The sequence below is a fragment of the Sceloporus undulatus genome, chromosome 1 (assembly GCF_019175285.1).
Source record: "Sceloporus undulatus isolate JIND9_A2432 ecotype Alabama chromosome 1, SceUnd_v1.1, whole genome shotgun sequence".
Taxonomy (NCBI): Eukaryota; Metazoa; Chordata; class Lepidosauria; order Squamata; family Phrynosomatidae; genus Sceloporus; species Sceloporus undulatus.
Genome location: NC_056522.1, coordinates 61,752,636 through 61,772,541, shown reverse-complemented (window position 1 = coordinate 61,772,541; position 19,906 = coordinate 61,752,636). Strand labels below are relative to the sequence as shown.

Genomic DNA, 19,906 nt, shown 5'->3' with positions numbered 1-19,906 from the left:
ATGACTATATGGAATCAGATAAATTTACATAGATAGTGAGAAATAATTCACTGGGAAAATACAAACAAGAATGGAGTCCTTTGATAGACTACCTAAGACAAGAATGGGGTCCAACATTTACTATAGGGATGGTATAAGAATATAGAACCACAACAATAGATATTTATAACATATGGTATCGACTATTGGAATTTGTAATCTATTAAAATAAATAATATAAGGAAAAATTGTTTATATATGTGTGTGTGTGTTATTTTTTTGTTTTGTTTTGTTTTAGATGTTGACAGATAACTGATGGTGGAATAGACAAAAGTTGTCTTGAAGTAGGAAGATAACAGGAAGAGGGGGTGGGAGGGAAGGGGGTTATGTCAAAAGTATATGTTCTGTTTTTCTGATGCTTATTACTTACTGTGCTTTTTGTTGTTTTGTTTGTCCTTTTTGTTTACAAGTAATAAAACGTTTTCTAATTAAAAATAAACAAAACACGCAGTGCTAAATTGCCTGCTGCTAATCAGTTTTTAAAATGTTTTATGTTCAAAAGTTTTGTATAAGTGCATTTCATCCTCAAAGTTATCTCACCATACTTTTGGCTAAACTGCTTTTCTTGTATTTTAAGTTTCCTCCACTTAAGTTAACTCCTTGTGAAGGTATGGTATTAATTATTTCTGAAATTTCTAATGCTTTTAAAAGGGAATATAGTGGACTGAGAATAAATCAGTATATATAGACCCTCTAAAATACCAGGACATATAAACCCATACATTTTTGTAGATGATTATAAAGTGTAAGATGTAAAATGTTTGGATTATTCTGATTTTTATTTTCTGTTAGCCAAGCATTATTTATGTAACTTCTATTCAAGGAACTGTTTCACTGTTGTTGTTTTTTGTTGCTAGGTATGCTTAGGATGACAAAGGAAGGCTGCATTATTAACTAGGAGTATTGTATTTGAAAAGCACCTGCAAATGTACTGTCAAGTGTACAAATTTAGCTAAAATATAAGCTTGGTTTCTTAATATTTTTGCTTTAGAAATGTGATGTATTAGCTCTTTCTCTTGTTTTTCCCTGTGTGGAAATGAAGTTGGGTTTTTTGATGTATGTATATGTGTGTGTGTGTGTGTGTGTGTGTTTTTAAGTGAGTGCTTATTAGATTTGGGTCACAAATACACTGTGTCCTGTTTTCAACTTTAAATCAGAATCTTAGGCCGCATACAGACAGGCCAAAATAAAGCTGCTTTGGATCACTTTGGAGGTATGCTGTTTAAACGAGGCATGCGTACTAAGAGTCCGGAAGTTGCGCCAAAGCTGTACTCCAGTCCTTAAGACTGAAGCATGGCTTTGACGCAGCTTCCAGCCTCTTAGGATGCATTCATCATTTAAACAGCATACCTCCAAAGTGACCCAAAGCAGCTTTATTTTGGCCCGTCTGTATGGGGCTGTATAAAGATAGTTATGGAAACTCTGACTTTGCCCATATACCTATAGTGATGTTAAGCATGGTTATGTGTTATGAGCTTTATGATTGCACAGATGGAATTGTGAACAAGAGGGTCACTGCAAAATAAAATGCCCTTTCTTCTGTATCCTCAGTTGCAGCTCTTTTATCTAGTTCTACGCTACAGTTGCCCCCCCCCCCCACTGCAGTAGTGCTGTTGCTGTGTTTGGAAAGATCAACCCCTTGGACACTACTCAGTTTTAATTGATACTGAAGGTGGCCCTGAGAAACAGAGGGATGTGAGATTGGAAAAGAGAGGAGGAGTGGGTGATGTTACTGCAAGCTTGAATTTAGAAAGATTTAAAAAAAATCAGTTTATAAAATGCTTTTAATTCCATCATATACACTATTAAGGGCTTGGAGGATTTGGATAGTACCGGCTGGAGTGGGTGTGACAAGTATGACCGACCCCATTTGAAATATAGTTGTGTGTGTGTGGGCAAGTGATCTTTCCAAGCAGTAGCATTATTGAATCCTACCATTTTAACGCAAGGTTTAAGAGAGGGTTTATTAAACAAAAAGAAAAAGGGAATAACATTATTGCATCTTACTGTTTAGCTACACTAGCAAGTCCAGTTCAACTGAAACAATTTAAAACAGAAACAAAAGCCATGTCTAAAACTGTGTGGCTCCTACATTTCAGGAAATTTTACATCTCTAACCATCGATACCGTGCACACTTTTATGACCTATTGGAATAATATGTGTTGAAGCAGCAGCTGCTCTTAGTATACTACTATTACTATCATCATCATCATCATCATCATCATCATCATCATCATCATCATCATTTATTTATAAAGTGCTGTAAAGTTTGCACAATGCTTTACATAGTATGGGGTCAAGAAAAAGAATACAAACCTACCAAGCGGCATTCAGTCTAAAACAACAACATTCCATGATGAAAATATCTTTAAAATAATACTAACTAGTATACAATGAAGACAAAGTAAGCAGCAGATTAACAACCACAAATTTGGACACTAACAGAGGTGGGTGGGTGACTTCAGTTTAGTCAGTAACTATAACTTGAATGTCAAGTACATGTAAATCTGTTTTCCAGTGACCAGAATCTCACACTGAAGGTGATGAGTATATCTCCTAGTAATCAAAAATAATTGCTATAGTTAGTGCAGTATTCAAAACTCATATTAAGAGCATCACACACAAGGCCTCCTGAATATCTTGCTGTATGCAAGTGGGCACTGAACATAGGATAATTAAATGTGTAGAAACAGTGCCCACTTGTAGCACATCTAGTGTTTGGGATTTACAACATCAGATTTTACTTTAGTTGAGTAGGCTATTGCAAATTTTCAACTTGATAAATTTGAACATAGATATACATCTATAAGTGTTGATCTGATATACTTCAGTTACTTTTACTGAAATACCTACTGTATACCTCAATAATGGAACCATTCGTTCCCAAGAAGTGAAGAAAAATGTTATATGTACTAAAAATCCTTGTATGACGAAGGGGAAGATGAGGGCTAAATAATGGAGAAAGTTGTAAATTTAGTTTTAGCAACACCTGAGAAAAATGGAGGAGAAATGAGTGAAAAGAACTATTTTAATGGGGTATCTGAACGTTTCTTATTTTACTACCTTGTTTCAGTTGGTAAACTATATTTTTTGTCAGGGTAGATAGAAATAATTATTGAATCCCATTTATCTGTTATGTATCTGCAAGTCTATTTTCAATTGCTTCATATTGACATGTTCATGATTATACTTGAAATATTTTTTGTTGGCAGAGGTGAGGAGCAGTTGTGCAGTATTGCATATGTTGTTGAACTGTAACTCCCACCAAACTTTGCCCCTGTAATCAATGATGAGGAATGCTGGGAGTTGCAGTTTAATAACATCATGTTTTATGTACACCTTATTAACACAGTCTAAAGGTAATTTTATATGCAATATTTTTCATAAATTTGTGCTTAAAACAAAGTTTGTGTACATTGAAGCATCAGAAAGCAAAGGTGCCACCATCTCAGCCACTTAAGTTGACAATTTTGAATTTGGGAATATTTTGGATTTCAGTACCTTTATATACAACTTTTGCTGTTTTACCCCTTCCTTCACATAAATGAGAAAACAACCCAGGAAACTTTGGGCTTCCCAGTTCTGACTTGTTCAGAAACCTTTAATTATAATTTGTTTTTTACACATAATAACAAGTTTTGGGAAACAGTTTCTTGATTTATTTGCTGCACCTAAAAAGGAAGGAGTAAAGTCTGTAGGTGGGTGCACAAAGCTTACACAGCCTGACAGAATGTGATCATTTGCATCCAGCCATAGTTTCGTCTTTCCTTTAAGTCACAGCATTTTCAGATTTTATAACATGGTTAACAAGGAAGCCATATGGTATGTTTCAAAGGGAGAAAGGCTCTGTTAAAGATAAAACACCAATTTTTTGTAAAGCAGAATAGAAGGCAGGGGATCTCTTTTATGGGCAGAAAGCTTGCTATCTAGTACAGAGTTGTAACAAGCATGTATTTAGTTGTTGCAATGTTAAGATGTAAATGAGATGCTTGGAGGGGACATGCTACATGTCTCCTGAACCTTTACTCTCAACATACTGCATCTAGCAGCCGGCAGGATCTAGCACATGAGAAATGTCTCTTTGTATATACTGTAAAGGACCAGTCCTAGCTGCCTTGCAGGAAAAGAATTACAAGGCTGTTTCTGAAGAAACTGTGCTGGGACCTCAGAGCAGTGATAGTTATTTTGTTGTTTTGCTTGTTGTTATGTGCCTTCAAGTTGTTTCCAACTTATGGCAACCCTAAAACAAAGCTATCATGTTTTTTTCCTGGCAAATTTTGTTCAGAGGAGGTTTGCCATTGCCTTCCCCTGAGGCTGAGAGCATGTGACTTGCACAAAGTCACCCAGTGGGTTTCATGGTCAAGCTGGGAATTGAACTCTCATCGCCAGAGTCGCAATCGAAAACTCAAACATTGTGACTAGTCAATAATTATTGATAATTATTTATTATTAATCATTATTGACAATTCACAAATGTCCCCTTCTTGGACGAAAAACTTTTGCAGATGCTGGCCATGCAGTTCCATTCTCTAGATATCATAGAGGACCATTCTACATACTGTTGGGTTATTCCCCATATGTCAGCATATGATGCAGAAGCCCAAAGCCCAAAGTTATTTTCTGTTTTAACTGTTGGCTTCTCCCCCCTTCACATTAGTTTTTCCATTTCCTGCCTACCCAGCATGACCTGTTCTTTCATCGATCAAACATCTTTGAATTCAAATATCAAAAATGGAAAATATACAAGGAAAAAAAGGAAACATCTGATGAGGACTCTGATGGTCTTTGACAACAGGGAAAAAGCAAACAAATAAAAAACAAAAATGTTTGTTCAAGGAAATAAAATAGGCTCAGCTGACTGCTCCCCAGGGGAAATTTAATTAATTCAGTTCAGATGACCGCAAAGCAGAAAGTCTCTGCGGCTAGTAATGAAGCAACATCAGAAAGAATATTGACTTCAACAAACCATAGTGAAACAGACTGCTTTGTAGCAACATGTCCAAAACTAGTAAGAAAACAAAAATCGTAGCATCCTTACAGAAGGAAAAGAACATTAAAACTGAAGCTAAAACAAAGAAATCTGGACTACCTGCTCAGCTAAGGTCAGGAGCTACAGATTCAACAGTGGAGGAAACTCCACTATCACTTTGGGTTATGTTGAGAACAGTGGTTTCAAAGCAGGAGACAGAGCTGAATCATGCTCATTTCTAAGCAACCAGAAGAGCCAAAGGAAGCAGGTATAAGAGTTGATGGCCATTACAAATGCAAACAGCGCAAAGAAACCCAGAAAGAAGCAGGTAGCACAGAGATGCAACCTTCATTCCTAAACCATTTAAAGGCTATTTTTTTTCTGAGAATCTAGCAGCAGCAAATCAAGCTTCACGGGTTCATCTATTAGAATCCTAGAATCCTAGGTCAAATGAGAACTGCTCTAATATTCAGGAGTTAATTAGAGAATCAGTAAAGAGGAAAGCGAATAATATTTTAATGCCCAAAGCACAATGAATTAAAAATGATTTTAATTCAGTGAATTTGTTTCATCAAACCCAAAAGTACAGTATGTGGATTGCTCCTCCAGAATGAATGCTTATGATAAGAACCAAGCTCTCATTCTCTCTTGAATGACACTAATTATCTGGGTCCATTGCAGTCTAAAATACTCAGTCCTGGTTTTGACCAAATCATAATGTGGTTGCCCTGATAGATTATCTGTATTGGGAGTGTGGGTTAATTTGTACAGAAGACAGATAGCAGTACGGTAGCAGTACCTACCGTGTTTATGGAACTCCTTTGCATGGGAAGTCAGATTGGCTCCATCCCTTTTGAGCTTCTGACAAGTATCGCAATAGTGCAGAGTTGTGTATGACCTTTGGTTCCTAAAATAGTTTTGGCTTTAGGAACTGTTTATATTGTGTTTGTGTTTTTTAAAACATGTTTTCATTTGTTTAAAAAGAATGTCCTGTCTGCTTTTATCAGTTGTGCCCATGATGAGCTAAAATGAAATAAACAAATATTTAAATAAGTCAATAAAAATTTATTTTAATTTAAAAAAACACACTTCTGTTCTACCCTATATCATAGGATCTTAGAACAGCATGCAATATAAAATAATTTAAAACACTTCTAGATTACAACTATAAACACAGTCGGCCCTTGATATCTGCTTGGGTTTGGTTTGTGGATACCAAAATTCATGGATGCTCGAGTCCCATTATATACAGTGGGTAGTATACTGATGTCCAAAATATAAAATGGCAAAATCACGGTTTACTTTTTTGGGTTTTCCCCCTGAATATGACTATTTTCAAGCCGTGCATGGTTGAATCCGTGCAAATGGAGGTCTGGCAATAATTGAAGCAAGACAGTACCATATTAAACAAAGCAGTAGTTCAAACCACAACAGTTTATAACCATATACTTGTACACTTTGATTCTAAATAAATGCTAAGTTTTTCTGGGCTGTTGAGGAGCCTTCTGTACCATGGCATCCTACTGCACTTGTTCTCTGGAGTGAGAATTAGTGGGATGGTATTATGGTGGTTTCAACTCTCTCCAGAAAGCTGATTTCAGAAGTTAATACTGATGGACTGGAGCTCAGACAGATCGTATTTATGCTATGAAGTTCTACAGGATTTCTTTTTCTCCACTATTCTTTTGAACATCTGTGTGTGATTCTATAGAAGCTTAGAGTTAAGCATTACCAATGTGCAGATAATATTCAACTCTGTAACTTATGTGCTGGATTTAAGAATCAATAATGAAAGTGAGAGGGTCACTAAAATGAAGTGCAGTCCTTATGAGGTCGAAATTCTTTTGGAAAATGGTTTGTCTTGGGAGGTGGTGGTCAATCTGTTCTGGATGGTTTTGCAATCACCCTAAAGCAGGTATGCAGAAAATGTGGTCTCAGGAGTGACTTGCGACCTCTGCAAGCCTGTTTGAGGCCTTCCGTTACCTCTGGAGGTACACCAAACCCCTAAAACATTTTACAGTTTTTCAGATTTTTTGGTTTGAAAATGGGTTCAGACAAAATAGATATGCATGCAAATGTGGATGATTTCCAACCCCAGTTGCCCCATTTAGGCCAAAAACTAGTTCAAATCTAATCTTGACTGTGAAGTTCATTAGGTGTGCTAGAAGTCTCTGTCAACCTCAGCCACTAATTCCAATATGTGTCTAATAGTACAGTACAGTGGAACCTCAATATCCGTGGACTTGCAGATTCGAGCCCCAATGGCGGTGCAGGCATGTAATAATAATAATAATAATAATAATAATAATAATAATAATAATAATTTATATGCCGCCCAATCACTGGGAATCCGGGCGGCTTACAACAGAGGAGATAATAGACGGTTCCCTGCCCTCTGGCTTACAATCTAAAAAGACACGACACAAAAGGAGAAGGGAATGGGGGGGGATCAGGTCCAGCATTCTTCTCTCCCTCTGAGGCCTGGACCAAGGCAGATGGACTGGAGGGAGGGCTCTTCTTCTTCAGCCTAGCCCTGATGGAGCTGGGCCAGCCATTAGGAAGAGCTCCATTGTCTCCGCTGGTGTCATATGCATGCCATTAGGAAGTCCTGTTGTCCCTAATGACAGCGTGGCTGTGTGCACATGCCACCAGTGGGGACAAAGGAACTTGAGCATCCACAGATTTTGGTATCCAGGGGTTGTGGTGTCCGCAGATACTGAGCGTACACTGTAAATTATTTTACCTTATTATGCAAATTCTAGTGGTTCAGCCTTTCCAAGCCAGAAGCTCTTCAGGCTTCAGATGATTGAAGTTGAAGGGCATTAGACTGGGAAATGCTGTGGCAGTGTTATGATTAAGCCACTTTAGTACTAAATGAGTATGCCATGGAAATTCACAGATTTACATGCCTTATAACAAAAGTATTACCCACATGGTTAGAAATGGTGAATGCAAGCCCATTAGAATTGTTTTAAGGCAAGTAGATTTAATCAAGATGTACTCAATGGAGATATTCAACTCACTTATGAATAGCTCTGTATTTAGATGTCTCTTTTTCTTTTTGTAGAAAGTGGAGCTGTTCCAAAAAAGAGGGATCCGCTGACTCACACGAGTAACTCACTCCCTCGTTCAAAAGGTGTTGCAAAATCTGGATCTGTAGGCCTTTCGGGTCATCAAAGGACACCTAGTTATAGTGGAATATCTAACTTTACGGTACCTAGACAGGGAACTGTTCCTGCAACCTCAAATCAGAAGGTAAGGTTGGTAGTTCTATGCACAGTGTGCTCAACATTTTAACAGTTTGCCTTTACAGCAAAGCTACAAATTCAAAATAGAAGACCTTTATTTTATGACTATTGAGAACTCTTTGAACTTGCTTCCATAACTCACTAGTTTCATGGTTTGCATGAACAAGATCCCAGAGTGTGACCCCCCCCAGGATCTCTAGCCAATATAAAAAAAGATGTCTGAAATTCTCAAGTTGTTGTTTTTGTTGTTATTAATTGCTATCAAGTAGATTTCTGGCAGCCCTAGGAATCAGAGGCCTCCAAGTCATCAATAAGTCAGGTCTTCCAAGCTTCCTTGACTGAGGTCCAAAACACATTGCAGAAATAATCCAGTTTGAGACCACTTAACTGCTCTGGCTCACTGCCAGGGAATTCTGGGAACTGTAGTTTTGTGAGCGATTTAGCCGCCTTTGTCAGAGAGTTCTGGTGCCACAATAAAGTACAATTCCCAGGATTCTCTAGCACTGAGTCTGGGCAGTTAAAACAGTTTCAAACTGGAGTGTGTTTTAGGCCTGTGGCTGTCCACCAGTAATTCAGTCTTCTTTTCCTACTGCCTTCTGTCTGGCCAAGCGTTATTATCTTTTCAAATGAGTCATGTCTTCTCATGATATATCCACAATACTACAATCTCAGTTTAGTCACTTTGGGTTCTAGAGAGAGTTCGGGCTTGATTTGCTCTAGGACCCGTTTATTGGTTACTCTAGAGTAGATTTGAGTGGCTAGGGTGGCTGGGTAGGGAGAAATCTTAGAACATCTCATTCTGCTAAATAAAGGCTTTAATGAGCCGAGAGAATTATTTGGCAATTGGTGATGTTAAACAATCTGATTTCCACAGTAGTGAAATTTCTGCAAAGATATGGAAATAATAAATTTTTTATTTATATACAGTGGTACCTCGGGATACGAAATACCCAGGTTACGAAATTTCCGGGATACGAAAAAATCCCATAGGAAATAATTGTTCCGGGTTACGAATGTTTTTCGGGTTACGAAAAAAATTTTGGTGCTTTTTTCGGCTTTTTCGCACGGAATCGCGGCTTTTCCCCATTAGCGCCTATGGCATTTCGGCTTACAAAGGCTTTTCGGGTTACGAAAGCGGCCGCGGAACGAATTAATTTCGTAACCCGAGGGAGCAGTGTACCGCTCTTCTATAAAACCAGGGCGGTGTACAACATTCATAAAATACATAAATTACCATATACATAAAACAAAGTAAATTAAAAACATTCCAGCCAGCTTGACACTGCTGACGTAGAGGGGAGGGAGAAGTTAGTCGGGGCTTGCATCAGGGAATGCTTGTTTAAATAAAAAGGTCTTCAGCCCCTTTTTGAACTGGGCCAGGGAGGTGGCCGAGCGGAGCTCAATGGGCAGGGAATTCCAAAGGGTAGGGGCCGAGATGGTAAAAGTCCTCTTAGAAGTAGAGGCTAGTCTGGCCCCTGGAACCCTCAATAGCTGCTGCCCAGATGTTCTGAGAGTGCGGGGCGGATTTTATGGGGAGAGGCAGTCCTCGAGGTATCCTGGGCCCAAGCCATTTAGGGCTTTATAGGTAATGACCAACACCTTGTATTGTGCCTGGAAGCGAATAGGCAGCCAGTGCAGATCTTTAAGCACTGGTGTTATATGACTGGCTCTGGGTATGCCAGTAACCAGTCTGGCTGCCATATTCTGCACTAATTGTAGCTTCCGGGTATGGTACAAGGGTTGCCCCATGTAGAGTGCGTTGCAGAAATCCAAACGAGAGGTTACCAGAGCATGTACTACTGTTTCAAGGTCCCTCTGGCCCAGGTAGGGACGCAGCTGGCGTATCAGCCGAAGCTGATAACAGGTGCTCCTGACCGTCGCATCCACCTGTGATGTAAGGTGGAGCGACGAATCAAGGAGCACCCCCAGACTGCGTACCGAGTCCTTCACAGGAAGCGTGATCCCGTTCAGGACAGGTGGAACCACCGCCATCCCTGGGCCAGGAGAACCTATCACGAGCACCTCCGTTTTCTCTGGATTCAGACTGAGTCGGTTTTCCCTCATCCAGCCCATTACCGACTCCAGACAGGCCACGAGAGGAGAGATGCCATCCCCAGTCACTGCATCAGTCGGAGACATAGAGAAGACTACAGTGGTACCCCGGGATACGAATTACCCAGCTTACGAATTTTTCGGGATACGAAAAAATCCCATAGGGATTTATTGTTTCGGCTTACGAAGGTTTTTTCGGGTTACGAAAAAACCTCGGCGCTATTTTCCGCCACCGGAGGGCAGCAGAGAGCTATTTTTTCCATTAGCGCCTATGGCAATTCAGGTTACGAAGGTTTTTCGGGTTACGAAATTAGCCGCGGAACGAATTAATTTCGTAACCCGAGGTACCACTGTATTTTGGTGTCATCAGCATACTGATAACCCCGCGCCCCATGTCTCCGGATGATCTCTCCCAGCGGTTTCATGTAAATGTTGAAAAGCATGGGAGACAGAATGGCTCCTTGAGGGACCCCAGATGTAAGGGCCCTCTTATCGGAGTACACGTCTCCCAGCTGCACCATCTGGAACCTCCCAGAGAGGTAGGATCGGAACCACTGGAGCGCAGTGCCCCCGATTCCCACCTCTGCTAGGCACTCCAGAAGGATACCATGGTCTATGCTATCGAAAGCCGCTGAGATGTCCAAGAGCACCAACAGGGACACGCTTCCCCTGTCCATGCCCAGACGGAGATCATCGACCAAGGCGACCATGGCAGTCTCAACCCCGTAGCCCGCCTGAAAGCCGGTTTGAAATGGGTCCAGATAATCCATTTCATCCAAGATCGATTGAAGCTGGATTGCAACCGCTCTCTCGATCACCTTCCCCAAAAATGGCAAAAATGAGTTGGGCACCAGGTTCAGTAATATTAAGCGAGTTTGTTGGTATGTGTCTGTACATATAGTTGTTGACTTGATCTTCCTTATCTTCATTTTAAAGATATTAAGTTTTTCTGTTCAGCCAGAAGTATGCAAAAACCTTTAGAACTATTTTCATCAAAGGCTACACGGGATAGTAAAATGTATACTAATAATTATGGCAACAATGTAACTGTCAAGGCTACCACCACCACCATCATCATGACCACCCCTCTTAAAATGTTACACTTTTTGGTAATTAAGTTTCATTTGTTTCTCCCATGTGCTTAGTTCATAATTCTAGAACTGGATCAAAATAGAGTGCCCTGATAAGAACTGGGTTGACCAGTTTCAGGTTAAAATCCTATTTGTATGGAGCCAACATGGTGCAGTGGTTTGAGTGCTTGACTAGGACTCAGAAAGACCATGGTTTGAAACCCCATGGAAACCAACTGGTGACTTTGGGCTGGTGTCTGTCTCTCAGATTCAGAGGAAGGCAGTGGCAAACTTGTGAAGAAATTTTGCTAAGAAAACCCTTGTATAGCATCAGCATAAGTCAGAGTCTACTTGAAGTCAACAGATATACACGAATCAATCTTGGTAGTAAATACTTGGGAAAGGTGTTGTGGCATTGTGGTGGATAATCAGTGAAAACATGTTTATTTAGCAATGGTGAAATGCAGTTCATATATAAGGAATGGTAAAAGAAAAAGACTGAAGAATAAACCAGGCAGTATAATTATGCTGTCATAATGAGTGTCCAGGCTGGAATATTTATTTACAATTCTGGTTATCCCGTGTGAAGAGATATCAGTTTGGGGAAATAAGGCAGAAAAAAGCATGTCAGATTATCTAATGCCCACACCAAGACCAATTTTGCTTCTCTTATTAACCTGTCTGCTGGAAGAAAATTGATTCCCTTCAGCTTCACGGTCTACCTAATGCACAGGGGTCTAGTTGCATTTTCAACCAGTATTGAAATATCTGAAACAATTGTTTCTTCAGGTTACTCCCAAAAATAATAGAGCCAACAAGCCTTCTACACCAACAACTGCTGTGCGGAAAAAAAAGGACACAAAGATTTTTAGAAATGTGGATAGTAATCTTGCAAATCTTATTCTCAGCGAAATTGTAGATAGGTAAGTAACAGCTGGCTTTAATGAAGACTGGATTCTTTTATACTATATATTTTATGGACTTAATCATTTAGGGAGACTCCAGCATTTTTCTTACAGTGCAAATGATATGAACTATATTTATTTTTCTTTGTCAGTTTAAATCAAAATTCAGGTGGGGAAGCTTAAATTAGAACATTCCCAGGTGGCACAGTAGTTAAATGCTGGTGCTGCAGCCATTCACAGCTACAAGGTTGTGATTTTGATCTCAGGGGCTCCAAGGTCCACACAACTTTGCATCCTACTATACGTCGCTAAAATGAGTAGCCAGCTTGTTGGAGGCAATTGGCTTACACATTGTAAACCACTTAGGGAGTGCTCGTGCACTGCTAAGCAACATAGAAGTTGTGATGGCTGGGTCTCCAGCCATCTGGGAACTTCTCCTGAACACAAAGGGTTAATCTGGGAGGAGGTGCATGCTAATGAGAGATGACATCACATGCTAATGAGCTGTGACATCATAGCTGATGTAAGGTCTAACTGACCAATCAGAGAGTAGGACCGCGAGATTCAAGAACTTTCTATGGAAAATCTTTAAAAGGACTTCTGCAGCCATGCGGTCTTTTGTCTCTCCCTTGAACCTCTCCTGAGGGGGAAACCAGATGCTGTCTCTTTGAGTCTGGAAGGCACAGACTCAGGGGAATGCAGGTCGAGAGGCCAGGGGGCCCTCCCTGCATCCAGGAACTCAAAAGGACTACAAATCCCATCTTCTGTGAGTAGTTAGGAATGTGTTAGCTAGTGCGTTTAGGCCTTTTGTTATTTTCAACAATGGCTTGTCTGGAATGAATTCTGTAACTATGTTCTTTGACCTGCAAGGCAAAAGGGGCTTTGCAAGAGTGTTATAAATTCTTTCTATCCTATTCTATCCCTTTTTAAAATAAACTTCTTTCTTAAAAAGCATCTGCTATCTCTATACTCCTATACACGTGCCTAGACTCGGCTATTGAAACTAGATCTCTCTCTCTCTATTCCTCACAAGTCTCAGTGTGTGTGGGGAAGGGATAGCTGTGAGCTATTATAATTATAATAATTAATAATTTATAGTTTATTGGTAATTCACTGAGTGGTGGCAGCGGAGAATATAGTTCTTGAAAGGGATCTCCCTGAGAGTAATAGCCACGCACAGGGCTTTGCTCCCAAGGAATCATCACAGAAGTGTACTTGCTATTGCTATTGTTACTGCACTGTAGTATTTATAATAATGTATTGTTTTATGAACAATAATTGTTAATATTATTAATCATGAATAAATATTAATTATTAATAAAAATGGGAAGACTAATTCAGTAAATTGATCTGATCTGTTCTAATATGTGACTAATTTCCTAAGTGTATTGGGTCTTTAAAGCTGGATGATCTGAGAGATGAGAATCTAGCCAGCTGCATTTCAGAAAGAAATGCCTATTGTTTCACTAATTGCTATTCTGTATCTACTAGTGGGCCATCTGTCAAATTTGATGATATTGCTGGTCAAGAGTTGGCTAAGCAGGCACTGCAAGAAATTGTTATCCTTCCTTCTCTTAGGCCTGAGGTGAGCAGCTTTCTTTCAAGTTCTATGTAGGTTTCAGTTAACTGTATTATATACTGTATATTGTTATTATTATCCTTCATTTATATAGTGCCATTGATGTACATGGCACTTTACAAATAAAACAACAAAAAACAGTGGGGCCTGCCAGTCGTTCAGTCTAAAATATATAATGTATGTAATGTGGTTTTGACCATTTGCAAGGTCAAGGCTGCTCTGCATGCATTCTTCTTCTTCCTCCTCCTCCTCCCTCTTGGGCTTTTCCCCTTTGGGAGGGGTGTGTGCACCAGCTTCTTTCCCCAAGCAGCTCTCCATCCTGGGAAGGGGTTTGGGGAAATGATCCCCCACCATTTTCCTGGACAGAAAGCTGCCTGGAGAAAGGCTCTCTGTCCTGGGAAGGGGTTCAGGGAGCAAGATGAAGGGACAGGAGAATAGGGAAAGAAGAGGAGTGCATGCTATATTTGAGTGTTAATTTTGATAATGAAGGTTCTCTGAAGAAAATCATAGAGCACTGTGGTAGAATTGTGATTTGAAAATGGATAGTGGTAGTGTTCTAGAGAGTACAACTGCAGTAAGGAAGGCAGAGGGAAAAATCACTTTGTAATGTGATGAAAACTAGTGTAATGTTGGATTTAGTCCAGTATTATAATGTTAAATATATGCTGCAGAATTCAGTTTATATCTAAATATGTGGTGGTTTATTATGAAACACAGTGCAATTCAGCTATTCTTTTAGTTGTTTACAGGACTTAGGGCTCCTGCACGTGGATTGTTGTTGTTTGGTCCACCAGGAAATGGAAAGACGATGCTGGTAAGAAATCTGCTTTGCTTTTAGAGTTATGGGAGTCAGTCTGTATCCATTTTTTGTCAGTGTCACATACAGTATATGCAATCATAACTCCTCTTATGAATCATTTCATTATTTCTCATTCTGTGAGAATGAGAATCAGTTCATCATTCTGTGCTTTTATTATTGCCTCCCAACTTTATTTTTTATATGCACCTTTCCCTAAGATACATGTTTGTATATGTATCTCTGCATATGTATCAATTTGCAGTTTTTCAGTGCGCTACTGCATTAAATTTTTTAGAGAAACCTGGATTCCAAAACATAATTGCATTGTGATCAATGTGTTAAACTCAGAAGTAAAGATTATGTCATTTGCTCAAAAATGAGGACCAAACATAATTCTCTAGCATACCTGTGTATTATTTATTTATTTATTGAATGTATACCACATCTTTCCCCAAGATGTGATTCAAATGGATCCGTGTGCTCTTGTATCATAGTTCTCAACCTATGCCCCTGCATATATTTTGGATTTCAACTCACTAAAGTTTGAGAACCAATCTCTTGCATGTTATTAACAGAGAATTATTTTAGCTTTCTGATTTGCTTTATATGTGTATGGAATGAAGATAATTGCCTAATACATTTGAAAATAGTAAGAGATTTTAATGTTAGGACATCTGTACTCTGGAAGGAAGTGACAACTTCAGAAATATTTTATAAGGGAAATTCAGCTTCTGTCTACAGTAGCCAGTATGTCAAGCAGTGGAATGCTACATATTGCTGTAGTGTTGATTCAGTATTTGAGTTTATCTTACTTGCACTGTTTCTTATATATTTCAGTAAGCATACCATTAACTATTGTAGCTGTAACTTGCCTTTCTTTTCCAATTCAAGGCCAAAGCTGTGGCTGCAGAATCAAATTCAACCTTCTTTAATATAAGTGCTGCAAGTCTGACATCAAAATATGTAAGTAACAGCTATATCTATTAGTTGTACACTTTATTTATTTATTTATTTATTTATTTACAGTATTTATACCCCACCCTTCAGCCCTAAAGGCTCTCAGAGTGGTTACAGTTATTATTTTAATTAGACCGTTCCCTGCCCTCAGGCTTACAATCTAAAAAGACACGACACAAAAGGAGAAGGGAATGGTGGTGGGGAAGGGGATCAGGTCCAGCAGTTATTCTCTCCTTCTGAGGCCTGGACCAAGGCAGATGGACTAGAGGGAGGGCTCTTCTTCTTAAGTGAGACAGGCGTTGGGCCTGTCTTTTCACTCCCTCCAGGCCAGAAGATGACACTTAAGGAATCCTTGGAGTTCATAATTTCTGTGGGTTCTGTTCAGGAAGCATTACTGGGCTGTTTTACCCTTTGTTGTTGCTTATCTTTGTTTCCAGATACAGCTGGAAGAGACCTGTAGCTTGTTAGAGGATGAACAGGATTCATGGCCTGAAAATAAGAGAGTTTTTGAGCCACAGTGAAATATTTTAGCTAAGAATGCATGTATGTGCCTGGCTTCTGGTCTGCGTGGGAGACAAGGCCATATATGAAGAGTTTCGGAAAAAGAAAACATACTTTACGTAGAGAAAATATGGCTCAAATCATTGCTACTTCTCTAGAATACCTGTTTATTTTTGTTCTGCCAGTAATCATCAGTTTTACTGTGACGGAAAATTTACTGAAGACACTATCATACATGCTAACCACATTCAGATGCAATAAATTCTAGCTTATTGGGAATAAGACAATTTGCCAGTGCATACTGCTGATTACTTCTGTTGCGAGCTGGAGCACCTTTAAAAATCTGTGAATGTTTCATTCCTCTTTTGGTTTGGTGTGAAGGGTTAGAAGCCATGGTTGTAGAATTCTGATTTTCGCTGCAACCAGTTGTACTTACTGTGTTCTGCTTGAGCTTTTTTCTATTATTAAAATAGCATTTGATTTCAAACTACAGTCGGCTCTCTGTATTGGCAGGTATTCAGTTCTACACACCCCCAAGAGTTATAAAAAAGACGGGACCTCAAGTCCCATTAGCGTCAGTGGATGTCAATGTGTCTATTGCTGTATCAGTGCGGCTGCATGCATGTACTACCATTGATGATAACTCCGCAAATGGCTAGCCCGCCGATATGAGAGCTGACTGTAATACTTAATTAAGCAACATTCCAAGCAACAAATTTTCCCTTCACAAACCCTTCAATGTGATGGATTAAGTCTGTGGGCGGAAAGCTGCCAGTTACTAGTATCTGCAGACTTGCCACCCCCGGATTTGAGTATATGTGGACGGTAAACCCACATGGTCCCCGATGGTAGTGCTTGTATGTGGTTGTGCTGCCGTTAGGGACAACCCCTGTTGTCCCAAGTGGTGGTGTGTGCACGCGAATATGCCGCCATTAGGGAAAACACGACTTCACCAGGTGCATGCGCCACGATTGAAATCCTGTGGTCCCTAATGGTGGTGTAGCTGCGTGCATGAGCTGTCACTGGGGACAATGGGGGCTGTCCCTAATGGCAGTGTGGCCACATGCATGCGTTAGAATTGAAGTCCTGTTGTCCTTAATGGCGGAGCAGCCGCATGCAAGTGCTGCCACTGGGGACAACAGGGGCTATCCCTAATGGTGGTGTGGCTATGTGCATGCACCACTATTAAAGTCCCATTGTCCCTAATGGTGGCGCAGCCGCATGCATTCAGTGCCATTGAGGAGAACAGAACTTGAGCATCTGCAGATTTTGATATCTGCAGGTGAAGGGGCTCCGGACCAGATTCCCAGTGGATAATGAGGGCTGACTCTTTTAGCCTTCTCTGTTAGGAGACTTCTGGTGCCACAACAAGCTACAAATCCTATGATTCCAGAGGATGGAGCCATGACAGTTAAAGCCATGTCAAAATGCATTAATTTTGCAATATGGCAGGAGCTTTAGCTCCTTCAGCAAATTCCCCATGCCCCATCCCGTATCGTTCCAGAGGGCCTGACAGTTCTGTAGAGAGGCTTGTATGGAAGTATAAGTGCAAGGGAAAGCAGGGTTGAGAAACATTGCTTCCAAGAAGTTTCTTAAGTTAAGTCTTCTAAAGTGGACACTTCAGCAATCTCTTGTTTTTCCCTCCTAGGTTGGTGAAGGAGAGAAGCTAGTGCGTGCTCTTTTTGCAGTAGCTAGAGAACTTCAGCCTTCTATAATTTTTATAGGTAAACTTCAATATTTGTTTTGTAATTTTTGTTGTGTGCCTTCAGGTCATTTCCGACTTATGACGACCCTAAGGTGACTCTATCATGGGGTTTTCTTGACAAGATTTGTTCAGGGGAAGTTTGCCATTGCTTTCCTCTGAGGCTGAGACCATGTGACTTGCCCAAGGTCACCCAGTGAGTTTCAAGGCTGAGCGAGAATTGAACCATGGTCTCCAGAATCATAGTCCCAACACTCAAACCACTAAGCCATGCTGGTTCCTAGTAAAAGGCAAATAAAACAGCATGAACATTTATGAAGTCTTAAAATGGTGGGACTAAGTTGCATCTTAGGCCATTATCTCATTCAGTTAATTTTATATGTTTTTAGGTTTTAATTTTAATGAATGGAAATTAATTATTTTTTACTTAATGGAAATTACTTTTGACCATCTGTATTGAAGAGCTGCTTATTAAATAGCCAGTAGATAGATAGTATTATATAGCATAAATAGTATATTAAATTGCCAGTAGATAGATAAAATAAACTGCTATCTTAGATCATTAGTTTAGTTGTAGAAGGGAGACTGACTTCAGTCACATATGTTTACACCAAAAGTGCTTATAATTTAATTGGCAGTTTTGAAATAATACTGCATATACTCATGTATAAGTCTAGAGGTTTTAGTAAAAAAATTTAGTCGACTTATCTACGGGTCAGTGTAAGTACTGTACTTTAACTCTTATTAAAAAAGGAACCTTCCCCTGGTGAAAGGCAAGAATATAATCTGTTGTGGAAGCACTGATCCCCCCTCTGCTCTCTCATCCATCCAGTCTTCAGTATGACCACAAACAGTTATAACTGCTGAAATGTTCTAAGTTCTTTGACATTTTTTCCTTTGTTTCATCCTTTACATCTTCCATTGCATGCCCTTAAGTATTACCCTCGACTTATCCACAGTTCATATCAAAATCCATAATTTTGGCTCAAAAACCTGCCTTTGACTTATACACAAGGTCAACTTGTAGTTGTGTATATATGGTAGATTTTTCTTAAAATACAATTTTAAATATATATTTTAATTTTAGCAAATGTTACGTTTTCACTGTTTTTAGATGAAGTGGACAGCCTATTATGTGAAAGAAGAGAAGGTGAACATGATGCTAGTAGACGTTTGAAGACAGAATTCTTAATTGAGTTTGATGGTGTAAGTATCAGTCTTACAGTGATTGATGGTAGTGACAGTTATGTAGCATGTTTTAAACTCTACAGATTTTATTTTCCGTTTATTACTGTGTTCCTATTAGAATAAAAAGTAAGAAAAAGAAAAGAAATAGGTAATATGTTGCTAGAAATAAATCAATTGATGCTTCTCTTTTCTTACTTTGCTAAACTCAGTCCCAGTCCTGGGAAAAGAGTGTGATACAAATAAATATAATAAATAAATAAATAAACTCCATGTTCCCCACTGAAGTCTTGGAGAGTGAACTGTAGTGTGACATAGCATACTTTGAAGATAGACAAAACAAAATGATTCACATTTTTATAATATGGTAGTATTATAGTATTTGTTTATATACATGTTTTCAACTGTAGAGTCAGTAATCAGCAAAAAAGAGAGAGCTTTATGTATATATTACACTTTTTAAGGAATATATGTCTCATAGCATTTTCCAGTTTTAAAATCTAAACATTTGCTTTATGAAAAAAATAGGTACAGTCTTCAGGGGAAGACCGAATACTTGTAATGGGAGCAACTAATAGGCCACAAGAACTTGATGATGCTGTTCTCAGGTACTTTAAACTACACATTTATTAGCATTCCATATGCAGTGAGGATCTGCATTCAGCTAAATACAATAATATGAAAAAGATGGGTTCAGCTATTTAAGAATAGGGGCAACTAACCTAGAACCTTCCAAATATTTTAGACTGTGGCTTCCATTATCTCTGACTTCTTGGTATGCTGGCTGAGGCAGATGGGAGTTGTCCAAAACATCAGAAGGGGAGCAGGTTGTGTTATGTCTGTTTCAGATAATAATAATAATAATAATAATAATAATAATAATAATAATAATAATAATA

At 39.2% G+C, this 19,906-nt stretch overlaps 1 protein-coding gene across 4 annotated transcripts in view; it reads left to right on the top strand.

Moving 5' to 3' along the window:
• Positions 1–19,906, top strand: part of SPAST (spastin) — a 48,868-nt gene that overhangs the window by 21,471 nt on the left and 7,491 nt on the right. For all 4 annotated transcript variants that reach the window (XM_042452378.1, XM_042452372.1, XM_042452361.1 and 1 more), the window contains 8 exons: positions 8,077–8,264; positions 12,169–12,302; positions 13,776–13,869; positions 14,603–14,677; positions 15,554–15,625; positions 17,769–17,844; positions 18,937–19,028; positions 19,536–19,615. In XM_042452378.1, the coding sequence (XP_042308312.1) occupies positions 8,077–8,264; positions 12,169–12,302; positions 13,776–13,869; positions 14,603–14,677; positions 15,554–15,625; positions 17,769–17,844; positions 18,937–19,028; positions 19,536–19,615 (811 nt within the window). The remainder of the gene's footprint in view (positions 1–8,076; positions 8,265–12,168; positions 12,303–13,775; positions 13,870–14,602; positions 14,678–15,553; positions 15,626–17,768; positions 17,845–18,936; positions 19,029–19,535; positions 19,616–19,906) is intronic.